Here is a 23,837-nt window from a genome sequence, read left to right as displayed (position 1 = left end):
TTAAAAAAAAAAAGATTCTTTGAGAGCATTATGGTACAGATCTTATTTTAAACAAACATTACATTTTACAATGTGGTCATTCTGACTGAACAGCTGGTGGGGCCTGAAGAGGTTCAGAAGTGTGGATGATTCCCTTCTCAAAAAGAAGTTCAGCCAAAGCAATCTAGGGAAAAAAAACAAAACAATTAATACATAACTCATATATTCATTGTCAGTAAATATTGCTGCAAATAACATAGAATCCCACCTTATCCTGAACAGAATCACAAGGCAAAGTTCCCACTGTCACAAAGTTTGGATATGAATGGATCAGAAACTCAACAGCATCTGTGTGCTAAAAAAAGTAAAAAAAATAAAATAACGTAGATGTAATCGGAACAATGTTTAGCATAAGAATTAAAACACACAAGACAAACATACCTCTGTTTGTATTTCAAAGCTCTTAGGCTCCTCTTTATGGTAAACTCTGGAGTTATTTATGGTGTAACAAAGGTGCACGGCATCTCCATCACCGTATAGTCTGGCACAAAAAGAAGAATCGGTAAGATGTATTTTTGCTAAATAAATAAAAAAAAGTTTTGCTGTTGTACCTGGCACACCCTGCACGAAGCAGCTTGATCTTGGTCTGGGTGGTGATGTGAACACCAACATTCTTAACTTCGCCATTTTCCCACCTAGCGGGTGCTCCTTGCACGCTGGTGGCCAGTTCATCTGAGAGCGATGAGATCAATTATTGGAACCTCAAACTGCCCATTCATGCATAATCTCATATGTTACAGCACAAACCTGGAGTGAGCACAGGAGGCAGGCAGTCGTGGAAGAATTCTTTGGCTTTCTGGTCGACAGCAGCGTCCACCGGGGCAAAATTCGGGAGTTTCTTTATCAATTCCTCAACCCGAGACAAGAAACTTGCCCTCCGTGGATCCTCCTGCACAAGAACAATTTCACTCACTAGAAGTTGCAGTTTTGGTGAAAAGTTGCTAATTAACATATGAGCATAAATGTCATTAATTCAGGCCTTTTGAGCTTGTTTGAACCATTCTTTTTACAAGTTGGCATGATTATAGCACACATTTGGAATTATTTTTAAAAACAAAACTTTGGTCCACAAGTCTGAATTTAGAGTGGAGCTAAAGAAAGGCTTAGATATTATTAAACAGACTAACATTAGCAAAAACTTTTTTTAAATCCACCAACCAATTACAGTAAACTTTACAATTTCCAATCAGAACAGTGAGTGTTATTCTTGAATCGCACTGATTGGTACAAAAAGAGTAGTTAAGGTGCAGCTTGCTGAGGTAAATTTAAAATAAAAAAAATAATAAAAATTGGCGGGGGTGTACATTTTACATTTGAGTCTATACAGATTACATAAAATTCCCAAATTTCTCAACTACTCATCCAATTTATGTTTTAAAAAATTCTTAATTATGTTTCAAGGAAGTCCAGAATGAGTTAATATAGCAATAATGACCTTATCTGAATTTTGCACTCCCATGTAGGTCAGGTAGTTCAAAGGTAAACCCCGTCTAAACTCCACATCTTCCTCCATCGCCACTTCTAATGCAGCAGGAATGACCTAAGCATGAAATCACAAAATATTAAATCAAATAAAACAGCTCAACCACTTTTATTTTAATTTTAAAATGTATTACACACGAAGCAGTAAGGAGTCTACATCAACTTGTTCTATATTTCCAATTTTGCAACGCAATAATGCAACTTCCTGCCAGCTATGTTGACTGCGGGACCAAAGGTGCATTTACCTTCTGCAGCAGGTCGCCCCAGCTGTTTTTCTGGTATGAGGAGATGGTGATGTGCAGAGAGTGTGCATCTGGTAAACAGTTGCCCTGATGGATGAATCCTCGAGGGAAGAAGAGGAGATCCCCGGCTTCCAGCACCACATCTAGGATGGGCTTCCCAATCTCTGCCTGGTCAAAATTTGCTAGGAAGGAAAACGCAAAATGTCCGATGCATTCTCATCAGCCACAATACCAAATGTGCTGCATGTCAAAAGAGTTGATTCACTTCCTCTATTGTCATAAAATTAGCTTGTTTTTACTGTAAAACCATCTTTGGAAAAGGAATAAAATGCCCTATTTTCATTTCAGATGAGGTAAATTATGTCATTGTAAAGACCTTTTCGGTACTTACGGCTAGAGAGCACAGGCAAGACTTCATCTTCGGACCTAAAGATGTAAAAAAAAACAAAAAAAAAAAAACGAAACAAAAAGTTATTTCTCCCAATGTAATTACCCCAAAATATTATTTATATAATTGATACATATCTACCAGAAGTTAACAATCCAAAATGTTGTTAACTAAATTTTAACATTCTTGCCTCAAATTACTTTCACTTTATATAAGTATAATAAAAACTGATCAAGATATTTCAAAAGAATGCATATTATTCAAGAATTTCTTGCGTCAAAAAAAAGAGTACAATTATGAAGTTGAAAAAAAATCCGAAAAGTGTGGCATGCCTTTATATTTAACCCCCTTTATTGATGCAGATATATAGAAGAAGATGCTTGGATCAGATCAGGAGAAAATGTAACTTTTTTCCACCATAAAACATGCTGGTGGCAGTATTATGCTGTAGGGATTATTTTTTTCAGCAAGGACAGGGGAGCAAGATTATTTTTTAAGAAAAAATAGAAACCATTAAATTCTAAAAAATATTTTTTTATTGTTATAGAAGATTAGATAAATTTGAAGCTTTTTGAGGAGTTTTGAGGAGCTTCATAAATTTTACCTCGGATTGTACACTCGCCAGTGTTTCTTCCCTTCCAGCTGAAGCACGAAAGCTTCAATGTCGTCATAATGTGGAGCAAAACCCTGAGTTCCCGGAGGCGTCAGATATCTGGTCGAAGGAAAAATGCATTTAAAACTGAAACAAACAAAAAGAAGTTTGAAGCAAGCAAGGTTTTTTTCCCTTGAACTTACACATTGGCTCCTGCCATGCTACCAAATTTCTCCTGGAGGATGGAAAGCACATTCCACACCGTGGAGGAGAAAGCTTGAGGATTCAGGAGGCGCACAGAGCAGCCACTCTACAGGAAAACAGAGGAGAAAATATCAAGTCATTTAAATATTTAGTACAATAACTTCAATAAAATGTAAATTTGTATCTCTAACTTCTTTATGGTTGTTATCTTATAAAACATGATCCTTTCTTAATGCATTCCTTAGACAAATTGCAGCTACAAAATGACACCTAAAAGTTATTAGGAATACTTGGACTCTGTGCATAAACAAGCATAAAGCCTGAACTGTTCCATTCTTACCTCATAAAAATCCCATACAGTGAACGGCAGAGCTCTCCCTGGTGGGTTGTGCGTTTCCCTCTTGCCATTAACGTAGCTAGTGATATCCAGATTCACTCCATACTGGACATTTTCCTTTAAGAATTAATACACAAACTCATAAAGCGCACTGTTTGTTGATGCAGACAGAAAAAAAGTGGGGTAGATTTAAGTTTTTGCATGATTTATAAACTGAGAAAAACGGATATTTCAGTTTTTGACTCACTGATCACCAGTTAAAGGTGATCAGTGGTGATGTATTTGTGCCTCGTTTCAGAAAATTACCTTTCTCAATATACGGTCAAACTCAGCTGTTGAAAACAATCCCATGTAGTAAGCTGGATTCTTGCGCTGAACGTAGACAGGCTTCTTTTCCCATGTTTCCCTTCACATATAGAAAAAAGTCAAATAAATCGCCATCAAGAAAACAAATGAGGCAAAACAAATAAATTAATACATATTGTATGAGATTTTGAAGTCCAAGTAAAAAGATATATTATATATTTTCCAAGTTACTTGTGTGGTGTTTGTCACAAGCACATTTTCCCCAGTAAGCGTTTAGAAACATTTGGCAAATTTGCAACTAAATAGCATAAGAAGCCCTCAAGGCTCCATTGATTGTTTGTGGGGAAAACAAATGCTGGTCCATCTGATATGATCCCAGTAGGAGAAACTGTAAGACAAACAGCTGAAAATATAAATGCCGACGATGGCAAAAGCTTTACAGAACACACTGTGCTTTCCACAGATGGAAGCACTGACAAAGAATATGGGGACAAGTGCGCCAGCAGGTCACTGCATATCACAGCATTTTTCTCACACACACACTCCTGCAGACCCGCTGCAGGTAAATCCATACGTTTAACCACATCCACTGATAATAGCAACCTTTATGTGCTATTTAATGATAACAGAAAATGTTGGTGTACCATGATAAAGAATGCAGAGTTCAACCTTCTTGGACTTATATACAATGAAGATTCACCAGGATGTGCAGAAAGAAACATTACTTTTATATAATCCAGTTCCTTGCAAAAACACTATTACCACCAACTTGCTGCATTTAAATAAAAGTTTGAAAAGTACGTCATCTATTTCTATTCTGCCCTATTTAGTCTGATATTCCTAAATGGACTTTGGTGTAACCAAACTGCATAAAACATGTGTGACTTATTATTAATATAAACACAGCTGTTCTCTGTAGATTCTCAAACGTTTTTTGACAAACAAACAGCATCATGAAGACCAAGAAACAAAGCAGACAAGTGATGGATCAATATGGAGCTGCAGAGATTCCCAGGTCAACTGGAAGAATCTGCCAGCAGGTTATACAGTAGTCACTTCAATGTTCTGGTTCTATGAAAGAGTAACATGAGAGGAACACGTAAGGACATCCTGAATGCAGCTCTGTAGTGGGTAAAACTAATTAGATTAAATTTAACTGTTTTGCCAACATGCAAAACCTGATGAACATAGGGGAGTGGTAGAAATCTAATGCAGCAAATCATTCTGGACGCACCAACTGTATAGTGACACATTGTAGTGGCTGTGAGGGTTTAACTAAATGCAGAGCATCTTACAAATCATGTAGCATTATACAGACACTTTACCTGAAGAAGTACTTGGCAGGAACGGGTTTGAGGAGCCACTGGAATAATTTGCTGGCTCTCTCTTTGCTGTTGTTAACTCTGGTCAGTTCAGTGAGCAAAGCATCCAAAGACTCTGCAGTTACACTCTCCTCCATCTGATGCTGCTTTAACAAACACAAAGGCTCAATCTGGTTCGCACACACACTCAACAACACTGGTTTAAGGTCAAACCCTGAGCAGATGCTTACAGTATTATCTGGTCCAGTTTTCTTACTCTCCTCTTTATTTGCTGCCTTCAAGAGTTTGTTGAGGATCTTCCTCCTCTTGGACCGAGTTGGCTTGACAACAGCAGCTGCAGACCCATTTACTTTTTTCTTTTTCTTTTTTACTTCCACCTAATTAGAAAAAAAAGAGGTTAATTTAAAATACCACACAATCACGATGCATACGATGCGAAGAAACACGAATATCAGTTATATGTTCCTACAGCTACGAAGCCATACATATATAGATATACCCGTCGGGTATTAATAAAGCCTATCCACACACACCTGTACCCGCTGGCAAGGCTTCTTAGCTGGAGGGGGCACCTCTGACTGCAGAGTTTGATACAAAGCAAAAGCAGACATGTTTACTCTCCATGTGTTCCACACTGAGTCTGTTTCTGCTACAACTGGATTGGTACGTCTGAGCTTTAGATAACTCATTACTGCCACCAACAGGTCGGAAGCTCAAAGGAGGACTGAAGCTCACGCTAAAATTCTAAAGTGAACCAACAGGTTAATAATAATGTATCATAAGTATAATTTATTTAGTTTTGTTTATTTATTGATTAAAAAATATTTTCTTATTGTTATTCCACCACATCAGCTGGCTCCTTTTTGGTGCCAAGGAGCAGCGAAGTCCACTTTGAGCTCTCCCAGTATGACTCCTTAATGCAGGAAGTCTATTTCAGCCACGTGTATCTGGGATTCTTCCGGTCATGATTCATATCATAAGAACATAGGGGAGGGTCTGAATCTAGGCTGAGCTCTAAACTGAGAGCTTTACTTTTTGGTTCAGCTCTTTCTCCACTGCAGACTGGAGCAGTACCCGCATTACTGCAGATAAAGCCCCAATTCATATGTCCATCTACTTTTCCTTCCTACCATCACTAATAAATACACCAAGATTAAACTCAGGCAAAGGTTGACCTTGAGTCTAGAGGGAGCAGCCCACCTTTTTCAAGTCAAGAATCATGGCCTCAGACTTAGCTGACTCAACTGAAAACCACTTTGGTGTATACAAAAGGTCCTGGCCTAAAGAAGCCACCAGAACACATCATCAGCAAACAGCAAATATGAGATCCTGAGGTTACCAAACCAATCACCCACCCTTTGCCATGTCTTAAGATCTTGTCGATGAACACCACAAACATGATCAGTTACAAGGGGCCAGCCAAGGCAGAGTCCAACACAGGCTGGGAGCAAGATCAACTTTACACTGAGAATGTGGGCACAGCTCATGCTTGGGACATACAAGGATCGGATAGCCTTTAAAAGCTATCCACACACTCCATACTCCCTCAGCAGTCACCGCAAAATACCTTTTCCACATCCACAAAACATCTTTATCACAGCATAACAAATACATACTAACCATTTTCAGTGATAACAGTTACTAAATTATGTTAGTTCATTGCGAGTAAAAGTGTATTTCCTTTTTATATATTTTTCCTTGTTAACAGTAACATAAATAGTAATTTAAAATTTATTTGCATAAAAAGGATTTCACAATTTTTTTTGAAAACACCAGAAAGGAAAATTAACGAAGTATAAACTTTTGCACATGGAAGTAAAAGTTAAATTCCAGTTTATTCTCTCCTTATGTGAAGAATAACGGAAAATAGATTTGGTTTACGTTTTTAATTTAATTATTAATTATATCAATCCAATCTGGCATTAATGATTAAGATAACAAATAGGGAAAATTATTTCACACATTTTATAGACTTTTCTTAACAATTACATCTAATTAATCCAAACTATGCAAATAACAGCCAAAATGTAATTGAGCTTGAGTTTGTTAAGAGAAATGAAGGTCATAGAGTTCAACAGCTTCTAGGAGATAGGACATACAAAAACACTCCTTTATGCACCTGGGATGCAGCAGTCTGTCAGTTCAACAACATCATCATATTAGTCATTGTTATTGTTTTTTTTTAGCAAAATTTCTTCCGTACGGTACCATCTGCACTGGCCTAGCTTTTTATTTTAAACATTCTACAGTTTATTACTTTAGCTAAAGTTATTATGGAAGCCCAGCAAGCGCAGATTGCAGACTCCTTGTCTACAATGCGCCATAAAAGTGCATCGAATCCAGACCGAACACCAGGGGGCGCAGATTCTCCACCTTTCTACCGCAGCCTTTAATGGCACTGTTCTACCTCGTTTCCCAGAATGCCTCACTGCGTGCAGTCAGTGATGTTTGTGCAGCCGTCGCTCCAACAATGCAGCTTTTAATGGAGCTGTGAGATGGAAACGCAGCAATACCGCCAGGCTGGCCGGGGACCGTAGTCACACAGATTTAACACTGTCAAACTTCTCACTATCTCTCCGTCCGCTTGGGGGAGGAATTAGCCTCCATTTTCAGGACGCACTTTCTGTTGGAGGTGAGTAGCCTTTGAAGCTAATGTTGATCTTGTATATCAGGACAGAGTAAATACATTTTGTTGTGACCACTGCTGGCTAACACTGGCTAGCTGTTCGGCCAGATGAGGCGGTTTGTGTATGAACACCTCCTTTTATCTTCAGGAGGGTAATATAATGCCGTTTTGACGTCTTTCTACTCGAGGTGCTGGTTATGTTACTGGTTTGAGTCAAAGGGGGGGTTATGAAGAGGGTTTCTGTAGCAGCTGCTGGAATGTTTCGCTCTGATTTCAGTAGCAGCACACGTCAACCAGCCGGTGTAGCTGCTGCTGCACAGAGATGCGGTCTGCTGCCTAATGTATATCCAGGCTGCAGCTTTAAACATGTATCCTTTCTACAATAACTCATACTTGACCATAACTCCACACTCCCCATACCTACCCATTTAACGCTCCAGTATGCCGTAACTGACATAATATGTATAATGGTGAAATAGGCTCTTCAGCTGACTTTACTGACAGTACGAATTAAATCAGTTGTTAAAGGAATTAAAACGAGGTTTATAGTACACTGTCAATTCTGCAATTTATTTGCAAGTTATAAGTTATTCCGTTAACTTATTTGCCATAATTAAATCACCCATTAACTTGTGTTTTGATAGTTTGTAAAGACCATCTTTTTCTTTCCCTTTCTAAATTGTGAACTGCTTTGTGTCAGTCAAATTGAAATCTCATTAAAATAGATTGAGTTTTGCATGCCTGCGATTGTATTGTGATTAGTATTCCAGGCGCTTTAATTGAATATTCACAATTTTTCTGTAATGGCTCATAATACAGAAATGTATTTTTTTTGTTATTGCAAATTGACCCTATTTGTTGCAGACCTTTTTTCTCACCCATCAATCGCATAGCAGCCCAATGGCTGGATATCACCTGATAGTGCTCACCTCATGTCATTTGCATGGTGGAAATAAACAAATGCAGCTCAAACCACCTGGAAAGATTTTTTACGGCACAGAAAATATCTATTGAGCACAGAGCAGGTGGAGGCCAGGTCTTGTTATACTACACAGTCTGAGTAAAGAGCGAATTCGTTCAACGGTTATCTTGATCTGCGCTGTTTGGTCAGAGTTGTTTGCAAGATCAATTGATCTCAGGCACCCTCAAACTAGTTAACAACTAGAGCTTCACTAGAGTTTTTTTGTTCTTATTTTTTGTTTGTGGAAGTATCTTTACATTTTATTATTGAGCCATTCAAAGTGCACTCTACCACTGAGCCCTGTCTATAGATATGCTTGGAAGTAAGAAAGTCAAAAATTAACCATATGTCATATACAGGCTATGATAGGGATTGGTTGTTTGAATATTGTATAATTTTGCATAGCCAATAGTTTGTGTAAGATGCTGTTCTAGAATTGGGCAGTTCCTGGTTGCTGCATGTTGAAGTAACTTAGTTCTGATCTGTTCTTTCTGTAGACCGTTTTTCAGAATTCTTTGGATTGAGAGACATTATTTAATTTTCCTTTTGGTTAAATGAAATGTTTTTTGAATTTGAACTTGTATGCTTTATGAAAAATTATTTCCTTTAAACTATCTTGTTTGTGCAAAATGTGGGTGTGTGAGACTGAATTAAACACAACTCGTGTTTGGATTTTTTATTTATTTATTTATTTTTTTAATCAAAAAACTTCCCTTTGTGTTGATGTTTCTTTTGCTAGAAATACATGGCAGCAGCAGTGTGTTGTCTAAGCTACTGTAACTGGACTAATTGGAAAGAACTTTCTGTTATTTTATTAAAGTAGACTCAGACACTGAGAACTCGGTGTGTGAGTTTTATGCAAGTTGGAAAATTATTTATGCTGTGACATTTTGTCGCGTTACAAGCACTAACTTAAGAACACAAAATTTATTTTATTTTTTCAATATGCAAACTCAAATTTGTGCATAATTGTGAAGTGAAATAAAAATGATAAATGGTGGTGTTTGCATTTTCTGCTATGTGTAGCTCTTTGCATTAAGCCCAGAAATAAAATTTAAAAAAGAGCAAACAAGCATTTTGGTCTCCTCTGACAAGAGCAAAACTTCTCTCTAATTTAAACTTCTTCACAACTTTATAACCTCATCTGCCTGCTCGGTTCCTTTCCTTTACAATGCTGTTTGCTCATTATTGTTCACTAACAAACCTCTGAGGCCTTCACAGAACAATTAGAATTGCACTAGAATTTAGTCACATGAGCTCTAATTACATGAATTAAATGTATTTATATCTATAATTATTTAGTTTCTCTGAAATTTATTTATGGTTCAAAGGAAAGAAAATTGGATAAACCTTTGTAGCTATTTTTCTTGGTTTATTCCATAAAACACCAGTAAAATGGATGGGGTGGAGTTATAGTAAAATAATAAAGCCTGGTTACGTTAAAGAAGCATGAATACTTTTTTTGTACCCTGTGTAACAAGCCGCAGTGTTTGTAATGTGAACTTCTCTGGTTTTAAGAATATAATGGACCAGAGTGTGAATTTATATGTGCCACACAGAGCAGCGTGTAGTCCAATGTGGACAGAAATATCGATCTTTTTCTCAGAGGATTGACTGTCATGCTTTGCCTGAATGATTTCTGTTTCCTTGTGGTCACGTTTAGCAACAATAGTAAACTCTAAATTTTATTATGAGAAACTTCACTTGTTTAAAATATTCCAGTAATAATAAATTCTCATTCACCTCTATCATTTAAGCTCAGAAAATGTTGATATAAACATTTACTGTATTGGTCTCTTTCTATTCTATAATAATTTTTCAATGAAGGTGCTGCTAAATCCATCCTATCCTGCTTCAAATCTTCAATTTCTGAGCAGAAATTAGCATTTTTTTAAACTCTGCGTAGCTGTTCCCACTTCTGGATTTCTGCTGTGGCTCGCTGAAACCCTTCATTAATATTATTACACCTGTGCTTGTCCTTCCTGCTGTCAAGAGCCAAAATGTCTTCAGTCTGGCTGGGGGAAAAAATCCAGTTAGCTGGATGCTTTTGCAGTTCTGGTGAAAAGTTGGACTTGAGCTCATTGTGAGAATGAATCCCATGTAAATTGTGGGTTGTTAATGATCTGTTTAAGTCATTCTCATTTTATCTTTAAATTCTCATTCATTAGTCAGTTTAATTGATGATTTTTATATGAGAGTTTAGCGTTCATGTTTGGTGTGTATTGTTTTTTTTCTTTAAAATCAGACATGATCTGTATTCAGGGTCAAATTTACACTTGGGCTATCTGCTCACCTGGATTTATGTCGTTTAGAGAAATGGTCTTCCACAGTTGCATGATTCTGATTATCTCTTTAACCTTCCAGTTTCCTTGAATTGTTCTTTTCTACCAAGAAATAGGGATCTGCTCCAGAACTGATGAATTTAATCTGTCAATTTGCAGCTGCTTACATGGACAAGCCAAATGTTGTATGGACTAAAGTTTCCTGTTTAATCGAGACAAAGTTTGAACTGTTTGACCACAAATGCATTTGGAGAAACCAAGATTAGACTTATCTGTCAGACATGGTGATGGTAGCCTCATGATGTGGGGCTGGTTTACCAGCAGAGAGACTGATACGTCGCACAAGACGAACAAAATATGAAGGTAGAAGGTTGTTGATCCTCAGATATTTTCCTGAAAAAGTCAATTGAACTTTCTTTCGGTTGCCCTGTGATCCAGCGCAGATCATATTTGCAGTCTAATCGGTGATGAAATAAAACATTACTGCTGGAAAAGGAATTAAATGCCTGTTATCTGGTTCAAATGTTTTTGCTTTTCTACTGAGGGGGTTTAATTATTTTGTGCTAATTCATGGTTAGACATTTGTCTGCTATGACACAACATTCATTAAAGCTACACTGACATGCAGATAGTCCTACTCTGTGTTATCAGTCTGTATCCTTCATTTAAAAGTCACGTTGTTGCAGCTTTTTACTGCACAAATAGACACAACACTGCAGTTTTCCTTTCCATAAAGAAGGACTGCACAAACAGTATGGTTTAGGAGCTGCTATCATGTGTCTGGGAAAAAAGCCATGCCCTCAAGCATCATGTTTTTATCTTGTAGATTTATTGTGTTTTTACTTCCCCCTATGTGGTATTTCTAAGCTTGTTCTTGGTAAACAGAAACACGACTCACCTACAACAGATTTTTCTTTCTGCTCATTCTCGTAAGAAGCAACACGTTCATGCAGACCTAAAGGCAAAGCTGCTTTTCAGAAAAACAGCCCTGAAAGCAAAAGAAGATGGTGTGGCACATGAATAGGTTCATAATGCTTCCCTGACAGGATTGTCTGTTGCTTTGAAGTAGCATCAGCATTCCCAGAAAGTCTGTTTCATTAGTGGCTGTTAAAGGTTTTGGAGACATAATGCAACCCAGATTCAGGGTTTTAGTCAGCTAAAGTACAGAATGACAAGGCAGAAATGTGGAAGATGGGGAAATTAATTGCTCTGTGCTTTTGAAAAGGTTTTAAATCTATCGACGAATTGAAGACAGAAACCTTGGTTTTTGTCTGGAAATGTTACATTTTGTTCCAGATGTTTACTGAAAAATAGGAGGTTGTTTAGTTTTTCACCAGAAGATGGAGAGAAATCAATGGCATAAGTGAAATTTCTGTCAAGTGCAGCTTGTTCTTGTTTGAGAAGAGGAAAACTGCTGTTGAATTAAAAAGAGATAGTTTTAGCTTTGTCCTCATAAGCAGACTGTGACTTTGTCTGCTTGTCTAGCATTGAGATTAATATTTGCTTCTGATGATGAATCTTTAAGTCTATCACTTTTAGGTTCAAATTAGGAACAATATATGAACCGATTTGATTGCATCCCTTAGTAATTGTACATTTTCATCTTTCAAAGGGCTTTATATGATTTTAAAGTAAATGCTTGATGGGTATGCTCAGGTGCAGTTGCTTTTGGGGTGGTACGCTGCAATAATTTTCCCACGTCAGGGGCTAATCACCCTGGCTGCCTCCCACAATCCGTCAGTGTCTGGAGGACGAGGCTCGCGGCGTTCTGGCAGCTGTTGTCGGGCTGAGTCAATCTGTTGCGGTTCGTGCCAACAAATGTAGAGGGAGGGGGAAGTGGAAGAGCTCTGGGGAGGACCCAGCAAGTATGGCTGCTATGGCAAGATAACAAGAGGATTTATAAGTTAGCGGTGTAGGATTTTACTGCATGCATGTAGAGTCTGCCGTGTTACCCACAATCCTTAGAGACAAATTGGTAAATCGGTGTTTGTGTTGCTGGCTGATTCTTCTTGTGGTTAGTGTTTTTGAAAGCTTAGCAAAGTGATTTTTCTAATCAAAATTGATTATTTATCTTCCTATTGGCACCCTCGAAAGAAATATGAGCAACTTTAACTTAATGAAAATGTTAAAAAGTCTCCTGCAGACTTTTTAATCTGAATAGATTTAGTAAAGTTTTTTGTAGTAGCTTTCAGCAAGAAGTTGGTTATTTCTCTGCATCTGTCATGGCTGACTAAGTGGTCCTATTTTTGGACTGAGCCCAACAGTTAATGCTGCAAGTTTGGCGCAGCGTGGTGTTGAGACTGGCAGAGAACTCACAATTAAGCTCAGATGTCAAAGCAAATGTTTTGGAGTCGTGCTTGTGCATTTGCAGACTGCATGGAGTTCATGGCTGTTCACAGGTTTCTGAGGAGCAGAAAGAACATTCACCTCCTGGGATTTTTGTTAGTGTAGTTCTGTAATCAAGTTAGAGTATCAGATTCAAACCTAAAACATCTGTTACAAAACTGTAACAGTTGTTTTATTTCTTGAACTTGTTAAACACACAAATTCCTTCCTTATTGCTTAATCTTACACATGGTGTCCAACAAGTCAGAATTTCATTGCGTATAATCAAGTAGTTTTAAATGCTTTTTTTCATTTATTTTCAACCAGGCACAAAGTGGCTAAAGACATTTTAAAATAATGTTTCTTTATCAAGTTACTGTATGTGCATTTAGAACGATGGTTCCCTGGTACCAGAGTGATTCAAAAAAATATACTGATACTGGACTACAAATGAAAAAGTGAAAAAGCAGCAAAAGTTCATAGAAAAGCAGAAAGACCGTCAGTCTGTCCTTCACGATTGTCTTGGAAAGAGATGTGTACAGAAATGCTCTCACTTTATCTGCTGCCATTCTTGAACAAGCCCTGCGCTGATAACAGCTGAATCCTCTTCAGGAACCGTTTTGAACACTTTCTGGATTTTATTTGGTATCTTGAATCTTTCTTCACAGCAGTTGTACGGCTCTCCTTGAAGTTCTTTGAGTGAATAAGTAGTGGATTAGGGTGCAATCTTGTTCTCGTCTGTGAAGCCCTTTTGATGCTAAACAATGACATTCTGGGTATCAGGGGTGTCAAACTCCAGTGTCCTGCAACGTTTAGATGTGCCTCTGCTGCACCACACCTGAATAGAATAATTAGGTCGTTAGCAAGGCTCTGGAGAACTGATCTACACTAGGAGGAGGTAATTAAGCCGTTTTATTCCAGTGTTTTGTACCTGTGGCACATCTAAAAACAGCAGGACAGTGGCCCTTGAGGACTGGAGTTTGACACCCCTGCTTTAAAGGTTACCATGGTGAACTGACTCTAGTTAAGGGAGACTAGTCATGCAGCCCCATTTCTAGGGAAATTGCCACCAGAAAGCAGTTTGTGACAGGATTTCTATGGGATTTTAAAGGCTTATTAGGAAGTCAAAACTGTATTGAATGGATTGATGTTAGAGTTTATAAAAACTCATATTCTTCATATGCATACAGAAAAGAGTGTGAATGTTGTGCTTTGATCTTGTTGCCATCGAGAAGGAGAGAAATGCGCATGAGATCCTCTGGCAGCAGTGAGCTTGACTCTTACACAATGAGTCTCCTCTGTAGAATACAAAAAGACCATTCTTTTTTCTGTGCGTCCTCTCTGTTCTTGTCTTTTTGTTACGCGGAGCTGTCACAGCACTCGAAGTTCTGATGGCTGATTGTAGATTAAATGAACAGTTAAGAGATGTGTATTTCCTTTTCAATTGGAAAATGTCTTCAAATCTTGATTCATTAGCAAAGTTTTAAAATATTTTTATTGAATGCTACCATAGAGGAAAATATGAGACTGGCTTTATTAATAAAGTATAGCAATATTCAGAATAATAAGTGTATAGAAGCAGATGTCTTAATTCATGCATGGGAAACATGGTATGAAAGTCAGTTTATAGCATCACACTCTTCTATCACGTTTAACCTCCTAAGATAAGAGTCACATGGTTAACTGAGCAGCATGTGATGGTCTGTAATTAAATGTTACATAATGAATAGGTCAGACACCATTGGTACACATTTTTAAACTCGGGAGGTTTCTCTGAAGAGTGGCAACCAGGATTACTGGAACGGGACAGACTTGGTTGATGGTGCAGAGATGTTTTCAGTGCTGGGTTGTTTGTTCCCATCTTAAAACCAGTTCTGTCTGATACAGTCATCTGACCACATCTTTAATTCCAGTTCGCCCAAGGAAGAACTTTCATGCACTGATCTTTACTACAGGTATAAAGGTAAAGGGTTATTGCCCTTTTCAATTGTCTGTTTTTGTTTAATGTTAAATAATAGTCAACTGGTAAATTGCTTATGCAATTCTAATCTGAATATTGCAGGTGCATTTGTTAATTATTTCCGTTAAATTGTAAAACCTGGTTCAATGCTGCTTAAAGCAGTGAGTCAAACTCTCCCATACAAATGAAGTTTCATTTAAAAATGAGCCTGACTGCAGATGGGCTTATTGGCAAGATACTTAAACTAGCAGCTGTACAATAAATAAATCCACTGAAAACAATTTAAATGGCTTAACACTACTAATATTTCACTCTCAAAATTATTCAACTCCTATATGACAAACGTATCGAGTAATAGAGCCATACACCAGCACTAGTCAAACACTGCAATCACCTTTTCCTTTTAACCTCTTCAAAGTTTTTCAGTGACATTTAAGTAAAGCAACTATAATAACTGTGGTACTATGCCCCAGGATGTCTTCTTCTAAAACTAAACCTTGGTTGACTTTGACGTCTTCTTGGGACTATCCAATGAATCCTAGGCTTCATCTTCTTCACAGAAAGATTGGAATTTTCTCACTGGATTTCCTCATTTGATTGAATCCCAATTTTTCTGCATGTGCTGCAGGTTTACAGTGCCAGAGGAACTGAAGAAGCCATAGAGCATAGCTGAACCACTGCTGTGCTTCACCATATGTTTTGTTTTTTTACAGCATACATCCCTCTTTCTGTTTCAGACATGCCACTGATTTATGGGTCTAAAGTGTTTTTGATTTAATTATTCTACGTATCAGAATGTTCAAACCTCTGTTTTTGTTTTTTAGTTGTGATCAAAATAAAGCAGACTTTGTCTTTGTGTTCAGGCATTAAGTTTTTATGCCTTGGCTGCTGCCACCAGAACTTGCTGCGTGTGTTTTTTGCTGCCGGTCGACTTTCTGACCACATGCCTCCGCAGAAGTCTGGGAGCTGTTGAGAACTTCTTCTTCCTCTTACAACCACATGATTTAGTAAATATTTCCTTAACTTTTAAATATGAAAACTGTGCTCCCAGCTGTATCATTAAGATCTTTATCCTTAATGATACAGCAATTTTTTTTGCCCTGCTTGTGTTAGGCAGTGATCTCCTTTCTGAGGTTTTTGGCCTAGTCCCTTGCTGTGTATCTATTTTTCAGTGAATCATTATGGTCAATCACCTCTCGTGATTTCTCAACGTCAGATGCAACTATTGAATATATTTCTTATATTTGTTTAATTTCTTCTAATTTTCCACCTGAATTTCCCCTTTGTAGGACAATAAACTCTTGAATTTTGGCCAGGAAACCTTGTACACTGCAGCATTCCAAAAACTTAGTTGCTGTGCAGAAATCTTTTTATAAATCCAGACTGATGATATTGAGACATGGGACTGCAGGCAAAATCAAGCAAATGCTATGGTGTGTGAAGGTAAAAAGGTCCCCCTGCACTGCAGTGCTCTGCAGAAACTTTAGAATACACAAGAGGAGGGTTCAAAGGATGTGCTGGAACAGACATTTACACTGATGTAATGGCATGGCTGGCTCAAATTAGAAATGCAAAACCAGTTCAATGAAGCTCTCCAATGTTGAACCAGCTTTGAACCAACTCTAGCACCAGTTCATTACGAGTACATGGTCAGAAAAGGAACTTTGTTTTCTCTAAAATCCCTACTAAGCACTTTTAGTGTGATACACTGGAAGACAAGTTGACTCACTGATATTGATCAATCTCACCAACTGTTTCAGTCATTTTGGAGAAGGACTTTAAGTTCTTACTTTTGAGCAGTCATTTTACAGAAGAAATAAATTACAGCATTTTTACAGCAAATTCAACTGTTTGCTAATTTATACTCCCATTATGTCCCTTCATACTTTCTTTCATATCTATAAGTAGTTATTTTCTCACACAGCAATTTATTTCATCAATTTATTTTTGTCTGTACCTTTAGTAATTATCAAATTATGCTAACAGTCAAACTCTTCAAATATTACTTAGTTAATATATTTTATTGTCTTTATTGTACACGTGTTTCCATTCATTGTGGTACTGATCTGACTTTGGGTCAGTTGACTCTTAAAAAATATGACAGCATATGACCCCTGATCAAACCAAAATTACTTGATGACTTTCTGCTAATATCCCATAAATCTAATGTTTGTTGTGATTTATTGCTAAGCTTGTCGTGATAAACAATAAATCAATTAATCGCACAATAAATTAAAACTATCAACCTCATTTGAATAATCGGCTTTATCCTCTCTTCCGGCCTTTTTCTCTTTCTGCTGATGAGACTGAATGAAAAAACACTCAACTACTATGCTCTCCACTGCCCCTCCCTTCCTCATTTTCTTAGTGTGATGTCCAGCGCACACTACACATCTTAGAGCTGTCGGCCGATTATCGGCCCGTTTTCAAAATTTGAGACCCCACACATTAGCCGACAGAAATCCTACGTATAATGGTTTGATCGGGTTCGATCCTGCCCTGTGGTGTCCAACAATGGGCACCAAATAATGGATACAAGTCTAGTTACCGTAATTAATTTAAAAACCAGGCATTGATCAATGCTTTACTACAATCTACCTGCAATGCATGTTGCTAGTGTCAGTCCTGACTGAATGAAAGTCATTAGAACCTATGTATGTCACGTTAACGAAGAACAGCTGAAAAGTTACCGGGTTTATCAACTGCGTAGCAATTTCGCTCCAACTCCTCCCCTCGTCATTTCTATATTCTTTGCACGAAATGTTGAATAAACATTAAAGTTGTTTCCACATATCATCACCAACGTCCGCTGGACTTCGGTTGCGCCGTGTTAGCTGTTTTGGGATTCCCCTCTGTAATTTCCCCTCAGAAATCAGGAAGGATAATCCGTGCTTTCTGATTGGCTACCAGTCACATTCAACAGACTGCGTTAACGCTCCCAGTTGGGGAAAACCCCTGATTTCGATCGGAGCGGCCACCATGATCTACCGTTGTGCAGATCATACTACAGGATGATCGGTTACGAAATCGCAAGCGATAATCTTAGAACGGCTCAACGTTGTAAGATTATCAAGGGGAAAATCGGAGCAAAAAATTGTGTAGTGTGAACTATTTGCATCAAGTAGTCGGATGTGCCCACCTTCTCTATTTAAATCTAATGATTACTGAAGGGCAATATAGTGCACAGACTTCACAATCTGCACTCTTTTGGTTGAATGCAGTATTTATTTACACTTTGGCTTTATGTTATCTAGCTTTTATTCAAGTACATTTTTGTTAATGGAGACTGAGAATATATTTTATTTTTGATTGTTTTGTTTATCAGTTCCAGTGTTAAGTGTTCTTTTGAAAATAAAGTGTATTTATCTTTGGCAGGAAATGCATGCATTATTACGTCATTTCCATTAAATCAGTGTAAAAAGGTCTTCAGACATTATTATCATTTATTGCAATAATTTTTGAGACAATTAATCCCTCAGCAAAATTTGTCATTGTGTCAGGCCTATTTATTGCATTATTGAATAGCATTAGTTTTTCTTTTATCTCTGCAGATGCAGTTTTCTCTCTTTCTCTCTCACCCCTCAGATTGTCTGGTTGTCGATAATGAAAGCTGTTGAAAAGCAATTCACTAGAGTACACCACACGTCCCAGGCAGTACAAGATTAAGGTCTACAACAGCTCTTGGTGGAAATGCTCTCCATTTAGACATTTTGGAAAGACTCAGAATCCTTTAGAAACTCAAGGATGTTAATTCAGCATTCAATGTCATAGGCAATGTAGCTCATATGCAAATCCAATTATAAAATCTAAAACCATGGACAGAGTGGTTTGAGAAAAAGAGGAAATGATGTTTTTCACATTGCATCAAGGCAAATTAGTAGAAGGTCTCGCTTGGGGAGTTTTCACTGGAAGCCTCCTCATGAATTGTTGTTTTTCAGTTTTGCAGATTTACAGAAAACCTGTATCTCTAATGTCTTTGATGCATAAACAAAGTTAAAATATTCTCTTTTAGTACATTTTTGGCAATATTTGTTTTTATGTGAAGGAAAGGTAGCAGAACCAGCTTCATGCTTTCATCTAATTCTATAAAACAAAGTATTACTAACCATTTTTATTGAAACCTATAGCTGCAGTATGATATATCCTGCAAAGAAAGTAGAAATGAGAAAAGGAAGTCCCAGAGTATCTTGCTAGATTTTTTGGCTTCGCCTCATTAGAAAACTGCATGAGCTGTTTAGTGCTGAAAAACGGTGGGTTGGGGGAATCCTGTTTCTCCAAATGTCTGTTTTGACTCTAATTAGCTGTCACATCCTCACTTCTCACTAATGCAGCAGCGAGAAACTCTCCTCACCTCACCCCTGCTGGCGCCACACGTGCCGCAGCAGTATGACGACAGAGGATTCATCGAGAAATTAGCACATGTGGATCAACCGTGATCCATTTTTCTTGATCTCTCACCCAATTTATTTTTTATGTTTTTGAAATGTTGAGGATGCAAGTGTGTTATTGTTGCAGACTTGTCGACATTATCACTGCTAGTTCGCAACATGTTTCGTATTTGACTTTAGTAAGATGGATCCAGGCAATCTGGTGAGGACATATGCACCTTGAATTACTCTCTTGTGTAATCCATGTCATACTGCAGAAGTCCTGCAGGTTGGAACACACCCGGGTCCATCTGTCATTATGAACTCACTCCCTCTCCCCTGTGTTGTATTTGGCCTTTTCTCTATCTATGTACATCTCTGTATGTGTCATTGCAAGAGGTGTTTTTTTTTTGTTTGTTTTTTTGCAGAGTAATGCATTTTTCCCTGTGTTCAGTTTGTTTTCCAAACAAGATTCTCTGCTTGTCTCTGCCAGTCTGCATTTTGTTTTAGTCCACTCACTGAGCTGTAAAGGTCAACACTTCAATATGTTTTGAGCTGAGAGATCCTCATGGAGGCTAGTCTGTAATTGCCCCTGCTTCGGGTCATCACACCAGGGCTTTTAATGGTCTTAATGACTTTGTTGACATAAAATGGGTGTTTAATAGTTAATGACAGAAAAGCAGCACTCATTAGTCTCTGGTCAGATTTGTTTAGTATCTCATCCAACTGTGTTTTTAATGCTAGCATTTGTTGTGCCTTTTTTACGATAGAGAAAAAGACATTGAAATATCTTGAACTGAAAATATTCTATATATGTAAACAAATAAGAATGGAATGGACAAAAAATATGGCAAACTTGCAAAATTATTATAGTTTCACAAAATAAACTTGTGCAGTATTGCAATGGAATATACTTTTGTAAAAGTACATTTTTGTCATTAATTTTTCAGGGCCCAAGCAGTCATACTCTTGGGCTCACACTTCAGGCAGATTTTGTGAACAAAATGCTGAAGTGTAAGGAAAATGGCAGGGTCATTGTGACAATGGAACAGGGAGGAGATTGAGGAAAATGTGCTATAATGTCCAGCAATAATATTGCATTTCACATATTTCTGTGCAGGCCTTGTACTTGTACTCTGGAGAATGATGCCAGGCGTTTTCAATGCTTTCTGCTGTATGTTTGGGTCATTATCTTGTTGAAAGACCATCGATGTGACAATTTGAAAGAACCGCTTTGAAAGGCCAAAAAAGTTCTCATTTCTTTCATCAGTCCAGCAGGTATTTTAAAACTTCTGCAATTGCTGCAAAACAGGGCTTTATTAAGGGTTTAATGCAAAAACATTAAGGTGTTAACATTCTAACTCACCCTTAGCATCTATTACCAATTAGTAAAGTTAACAATGCTGAAAAAAACATCTGCTCCATTTACTGAACAGACTGGGTTTTTGCGGTACTGACCAGCCAATCACAAGTTGGCTAACAAGGTAAAAATTACAGCTAGGTTTTATTTTATTTTACTTTATTTTTTGCATTTCTACTGTAAAACCAATTCTTTTTGCCAACCTCTTGTTTACAAGAAAAGAAACGTTTGGGATAATTCTTAGGCATTTACCTTTTAGCATGGATGTGAATAATCTTCCTGAACTCCTCGGAAAGGGTTGGATTTAGCTTGTGGTCCATGATCAGTCTGTTGCACACAATGAGACAAAACTACCAAGTAGCAGATAATAAGCTACAGGATTATTGTTTTGTAAAAGATTGACTGCACAATGGCAAAAATTATATTTGTCTTCCATGCAGTCAACCCAAGTAATGGCTACCCATTAATCATACTTGGATTAGGGCGAATTTGAAGCTTGGTATGGGCATTAATGGCTTTACAATAATTTTTAGCACAGTAATGCATTCAGCACAAGTTGTGTTTGACAGTATGATTGATCCTGTTGGCAACTTCCACTTTATTTTGAACACAGATTTGCCTATAAATTAACAAGATGCTTCAAAGTGGAAAACTGACGTTTTGTTGTTTTTTGGGTTTTTTTTTTTTTTTTTTACATGTACTTTGTTTTTCTGTCCAGTCCTCACAATGCCCTCTCACTCACCAAATCTGATGCAGTGATGCTCCAAATTTATACATAAATGAAAATGCTCATTTACTCTTGGGTAAATGTAGACATTGCCTACATTGCTTTTCTGTGATCAAATGCTTTAATTTACATGTTTTTATGCACCTTTGGATCACAAGTTGAAAAAAACCTACCCAGCTTTCCTGATGGGGGGTGTTGCTCTGACAGAGGACCCTGAAATAGTCAGGCTCATGACTTTGTCCCACTATCGATCATTTTTTTGATGAAAATCTTTGTCAGCAGGATCCTGTACTGTGTTGATATTTACCTCTGGGAGAATAAGCTCTTTACTAATAATATGCAGCTGAAAAGGAGCTGCAATGTATTGTATTTTGTATAAGCTGGGAGTTGCAGAGGCTGCTGGCCTTTTTGCTGTGTAAGCTGGCTCTTCTGTCTCATTAGGCTGGTTTCATTTGTCTCTTCAGACTCCTTCTCTGAACAGATTCAGTTCTTGTTAATTGTAATCTCATGTCTTGTCTTTGCCTCATATTGGATCTTAAATATTTAACAGGAAAACTTTTTTTTCCTTTTTCTGACTCCTTGAAATTATCTATATTTCTATTGTGACCTCTATAGCTTGCTAGTGTAAAAACTCCTCAAGATTCTCCGTCAGCTGTCTGGAGATGAGTGGTGACCCGTAGCTTTAACAGCTGCTACTTTCGTGCAGTGACTGTCCTTCCCTTCAGCTGCCTGAATGTTTTAGGGGTTTTTTTTTCTCTTTGGCACCTCTGCTGGGAATGCCTTACCTTAATATTGTCTATAAATTCTCAGTTATTTAATGGAAGCATAGTCTATGAGCACACTGAGCCAAAGCCCCATAAGGAGACTAATATAACACGGTCCCAAAGCCATTAGGATTATTTGACATGTGCTGCTGCAGCTTGTTTGGAGATCAGTTTAACGTTCAGTAGTTAGGAGAAATTGTTCTCATTGTTTGTTGAATTTTAATTATATTAATGCATGATTTAATTAACCTTAGGGAATAAAGTTTTATTTCAGAATTTAAATCTAATTCAGCAGTAAACGACATAAAGCATTACACATGTTGTGTGAAGTGAATCAAATTGATTCTGGAATAATAATGTCCATTTTAACCATAATATTATTCATGGCTGCACTTTGCAGTGTTTTTTATTCAACTAATTTGTACAAACAGACTTAGCATCTTATAAGTCTAGTATTTAATTTAATTTCCTTTCCTAGGTTTGATCACATCAGTCAATGTATTGGGTGAAATTTGAGGTTCCATGTTTTGCAGAAACAGTCTGGTTGGTATGAGATCCTGTCTGGGTTCATCATAATAACCTGCATCACTTTTACAATTGTCTTAAACAAAAATATTTAATCTTAAAAAAAAATGTTTGTATCACATTATCGAATAATTCTTGATAAAGTCAAACAAATTACCACTTTTGTCTTAATGAATATATCTATATTGTTATCTGTTGGCTATAATAATTAACATTTTATATGCAAAATCTCAAATGGATGTGTTTAGGCCTCAATTTAAAGATTCATCAGCTCATTTAAGATGTCATATTAAACAAATTATAGTGTACACCTTTTGAAAACTGTATTAAACCCACATTTCTGTTTTTAAAAAGTTTTTTTTCTCCATTAATTTTTGTTGGTCTGATGTAATATCCCAATTTTAAATGTTGTTTTCATTGGCTGCAAGTGGAAAATTATCATAATTAACAGAGATAAAGGCTTTCAAACATCCATCTGTGTGTAATTGATCTACATGTTTCACTTGGTGATAAGTTCCTAAAGTAAATGGGCTTTTAAATTAAATATAATGAATGGGTCTGTACTGTTTTAAACAGATTTATTCCATAGTGAAAGACTCCAAATTAAACACTGAATTAATTTCCAGCTAAAGTCGATTACAATACTGAAGTAAATGTCTTTGCTGCACAGAATGTTGTCTCTTCTGCTATTCTGCTCTGTACAGACCTCTGAGTGTTTAGCCTGATTAGACAGTGCTAGTAATTTGTAGGAACTAGTTAGCATGTTATAGGTTAATCATTTCACCAACAGACATAAAAACAATAGCTTGATACGTACATTTGTTGTCAAATGATGAAAAGTGCATCTACTTTAGTAGCCAAGCCATAAACATTTATGTTCTTTACTTGAATTGTCTGTCTTAGACCATGAACTATGGATTCACTATTAAATCCAGTGTTTATAATAATGGAAAACTATTACCCTTATAGAATACCAAGAATAGAACAAAAAGGGGTAAAAGATTTAATGAGCTGTACTTTGGTATTCA

General features: G+C 37.2%; 2 protein-coding genes across 4 annotated transcripts in view; one reads left to right on the top strand and one right to left on the bottom strand.

The window, feature by feature from the left end:
* Nucleotides 1-26: 26 nt before the first annotated feature.
* On the bottom strand, nucleotides 27-5,578 carry riox1 (ribosomal oxygenase 1). Of its 2 annotated transcripts, none has more exons than XM_044106114.1 (15): nucleotides 5,446-5,578; nucleotides 5,143-5,289; nucleotides 4,916-5,055; nucleotides 3,591-3,690; nucleotides 3,288-3,401; nucleotides 2,947-3,053; nucleotides 2,756-2,863; nucleotides 2,155-2,189; nucleotides 1,767-1,945; nucleotides 1,475-1,579; nucleotides 787-928; nucleotides 591-711; nucleotides 421-520; nucleotides 248-334; nucleotides 27-163 (listed from the first exon to the last, which is right to left on the bottom strand). In XM_044106114.1, the coding sequence occupies exons 1-15, from the start codon at nucleotides 5,521-5,523 to the stop codon at nucleotides 77-79; spliced, it is 1,650 nt and encodes a 549-aa protein (XP_043962049.1). In that variant the 5' UTR covers nucleotides 5,524-5,578; the 3' UTR covers nucleotides 27-76. The 2 variants fall into 2 exon arrangements, with proteins under 2 accessions (XP_043962049.1, XP_043962048.1); XM_044106113.1 differs by having other exon boundaries at nucleotides 4,916-5,058; nucleotides 5,446-5,576.
* A 1,771-nt stretch (nucleotides 5,579-7,349) lies between these two features.
* The window catches only part of extl3 (exostosin-like glycosyltransferase 3), a 36,862-nt gene continuing 20,374 nt past the window's right edge, over nucleotides 7,350-23,837 (top strand). For both annotated transcript variants that reach the window (XR_006369642.1, XM_044106864.1), the window contains exon 1: nucleotides 7,350-7,544. The gene's annotated coding sequence lies outside the window, so the exon portion shown is untranslated. The remainder of the gene's footprint in view (nucleotides 7,545-23,837) is intronic.

Source organism: Gambusia affinis, linkage group LG22 (assembly GCF_019740435.1).
Source record: "Gambusia affinis linkage group LG22, SWU_Gaff_1.0, whole genome shotgun sequence".
Taxonomy (NCBI): domain Eukaryota; kingdom Metazoa; phylum Chordata; class Actinopteri; order Cyprinodontiformes; family Poeciliidae; genus Gambusia; species Gambusia affinis.
This window is presented reverse-complemented; position numbering and strand designations above follow the sequence as displayed.

Bases quoted from the DNA above. Each gene is read 5' to 3' on its own strand.
- riox1 (XM_044106113.1), bottom strand. From the start codon at position 5,523: ATGTCTGCTTTTGCTTTGTATCAAACTCTGCAGTCAGAGGTGCCCCCT. The intron at 5,059-5,142 runs GTAAGCATCTGC...TGTTTGTTAAAG, and splicing joins AAACTGGACCAGATAATACT to CAGCATCAGATGGAGGAGAG. The intron at 3,691-4,915 runs GTAAAGTGTCTG...CTATATGTGAAG, and splicing joins CCTGCCAAGTACTTCTTCAG to GGAAACATGGGAAAAGAAGC.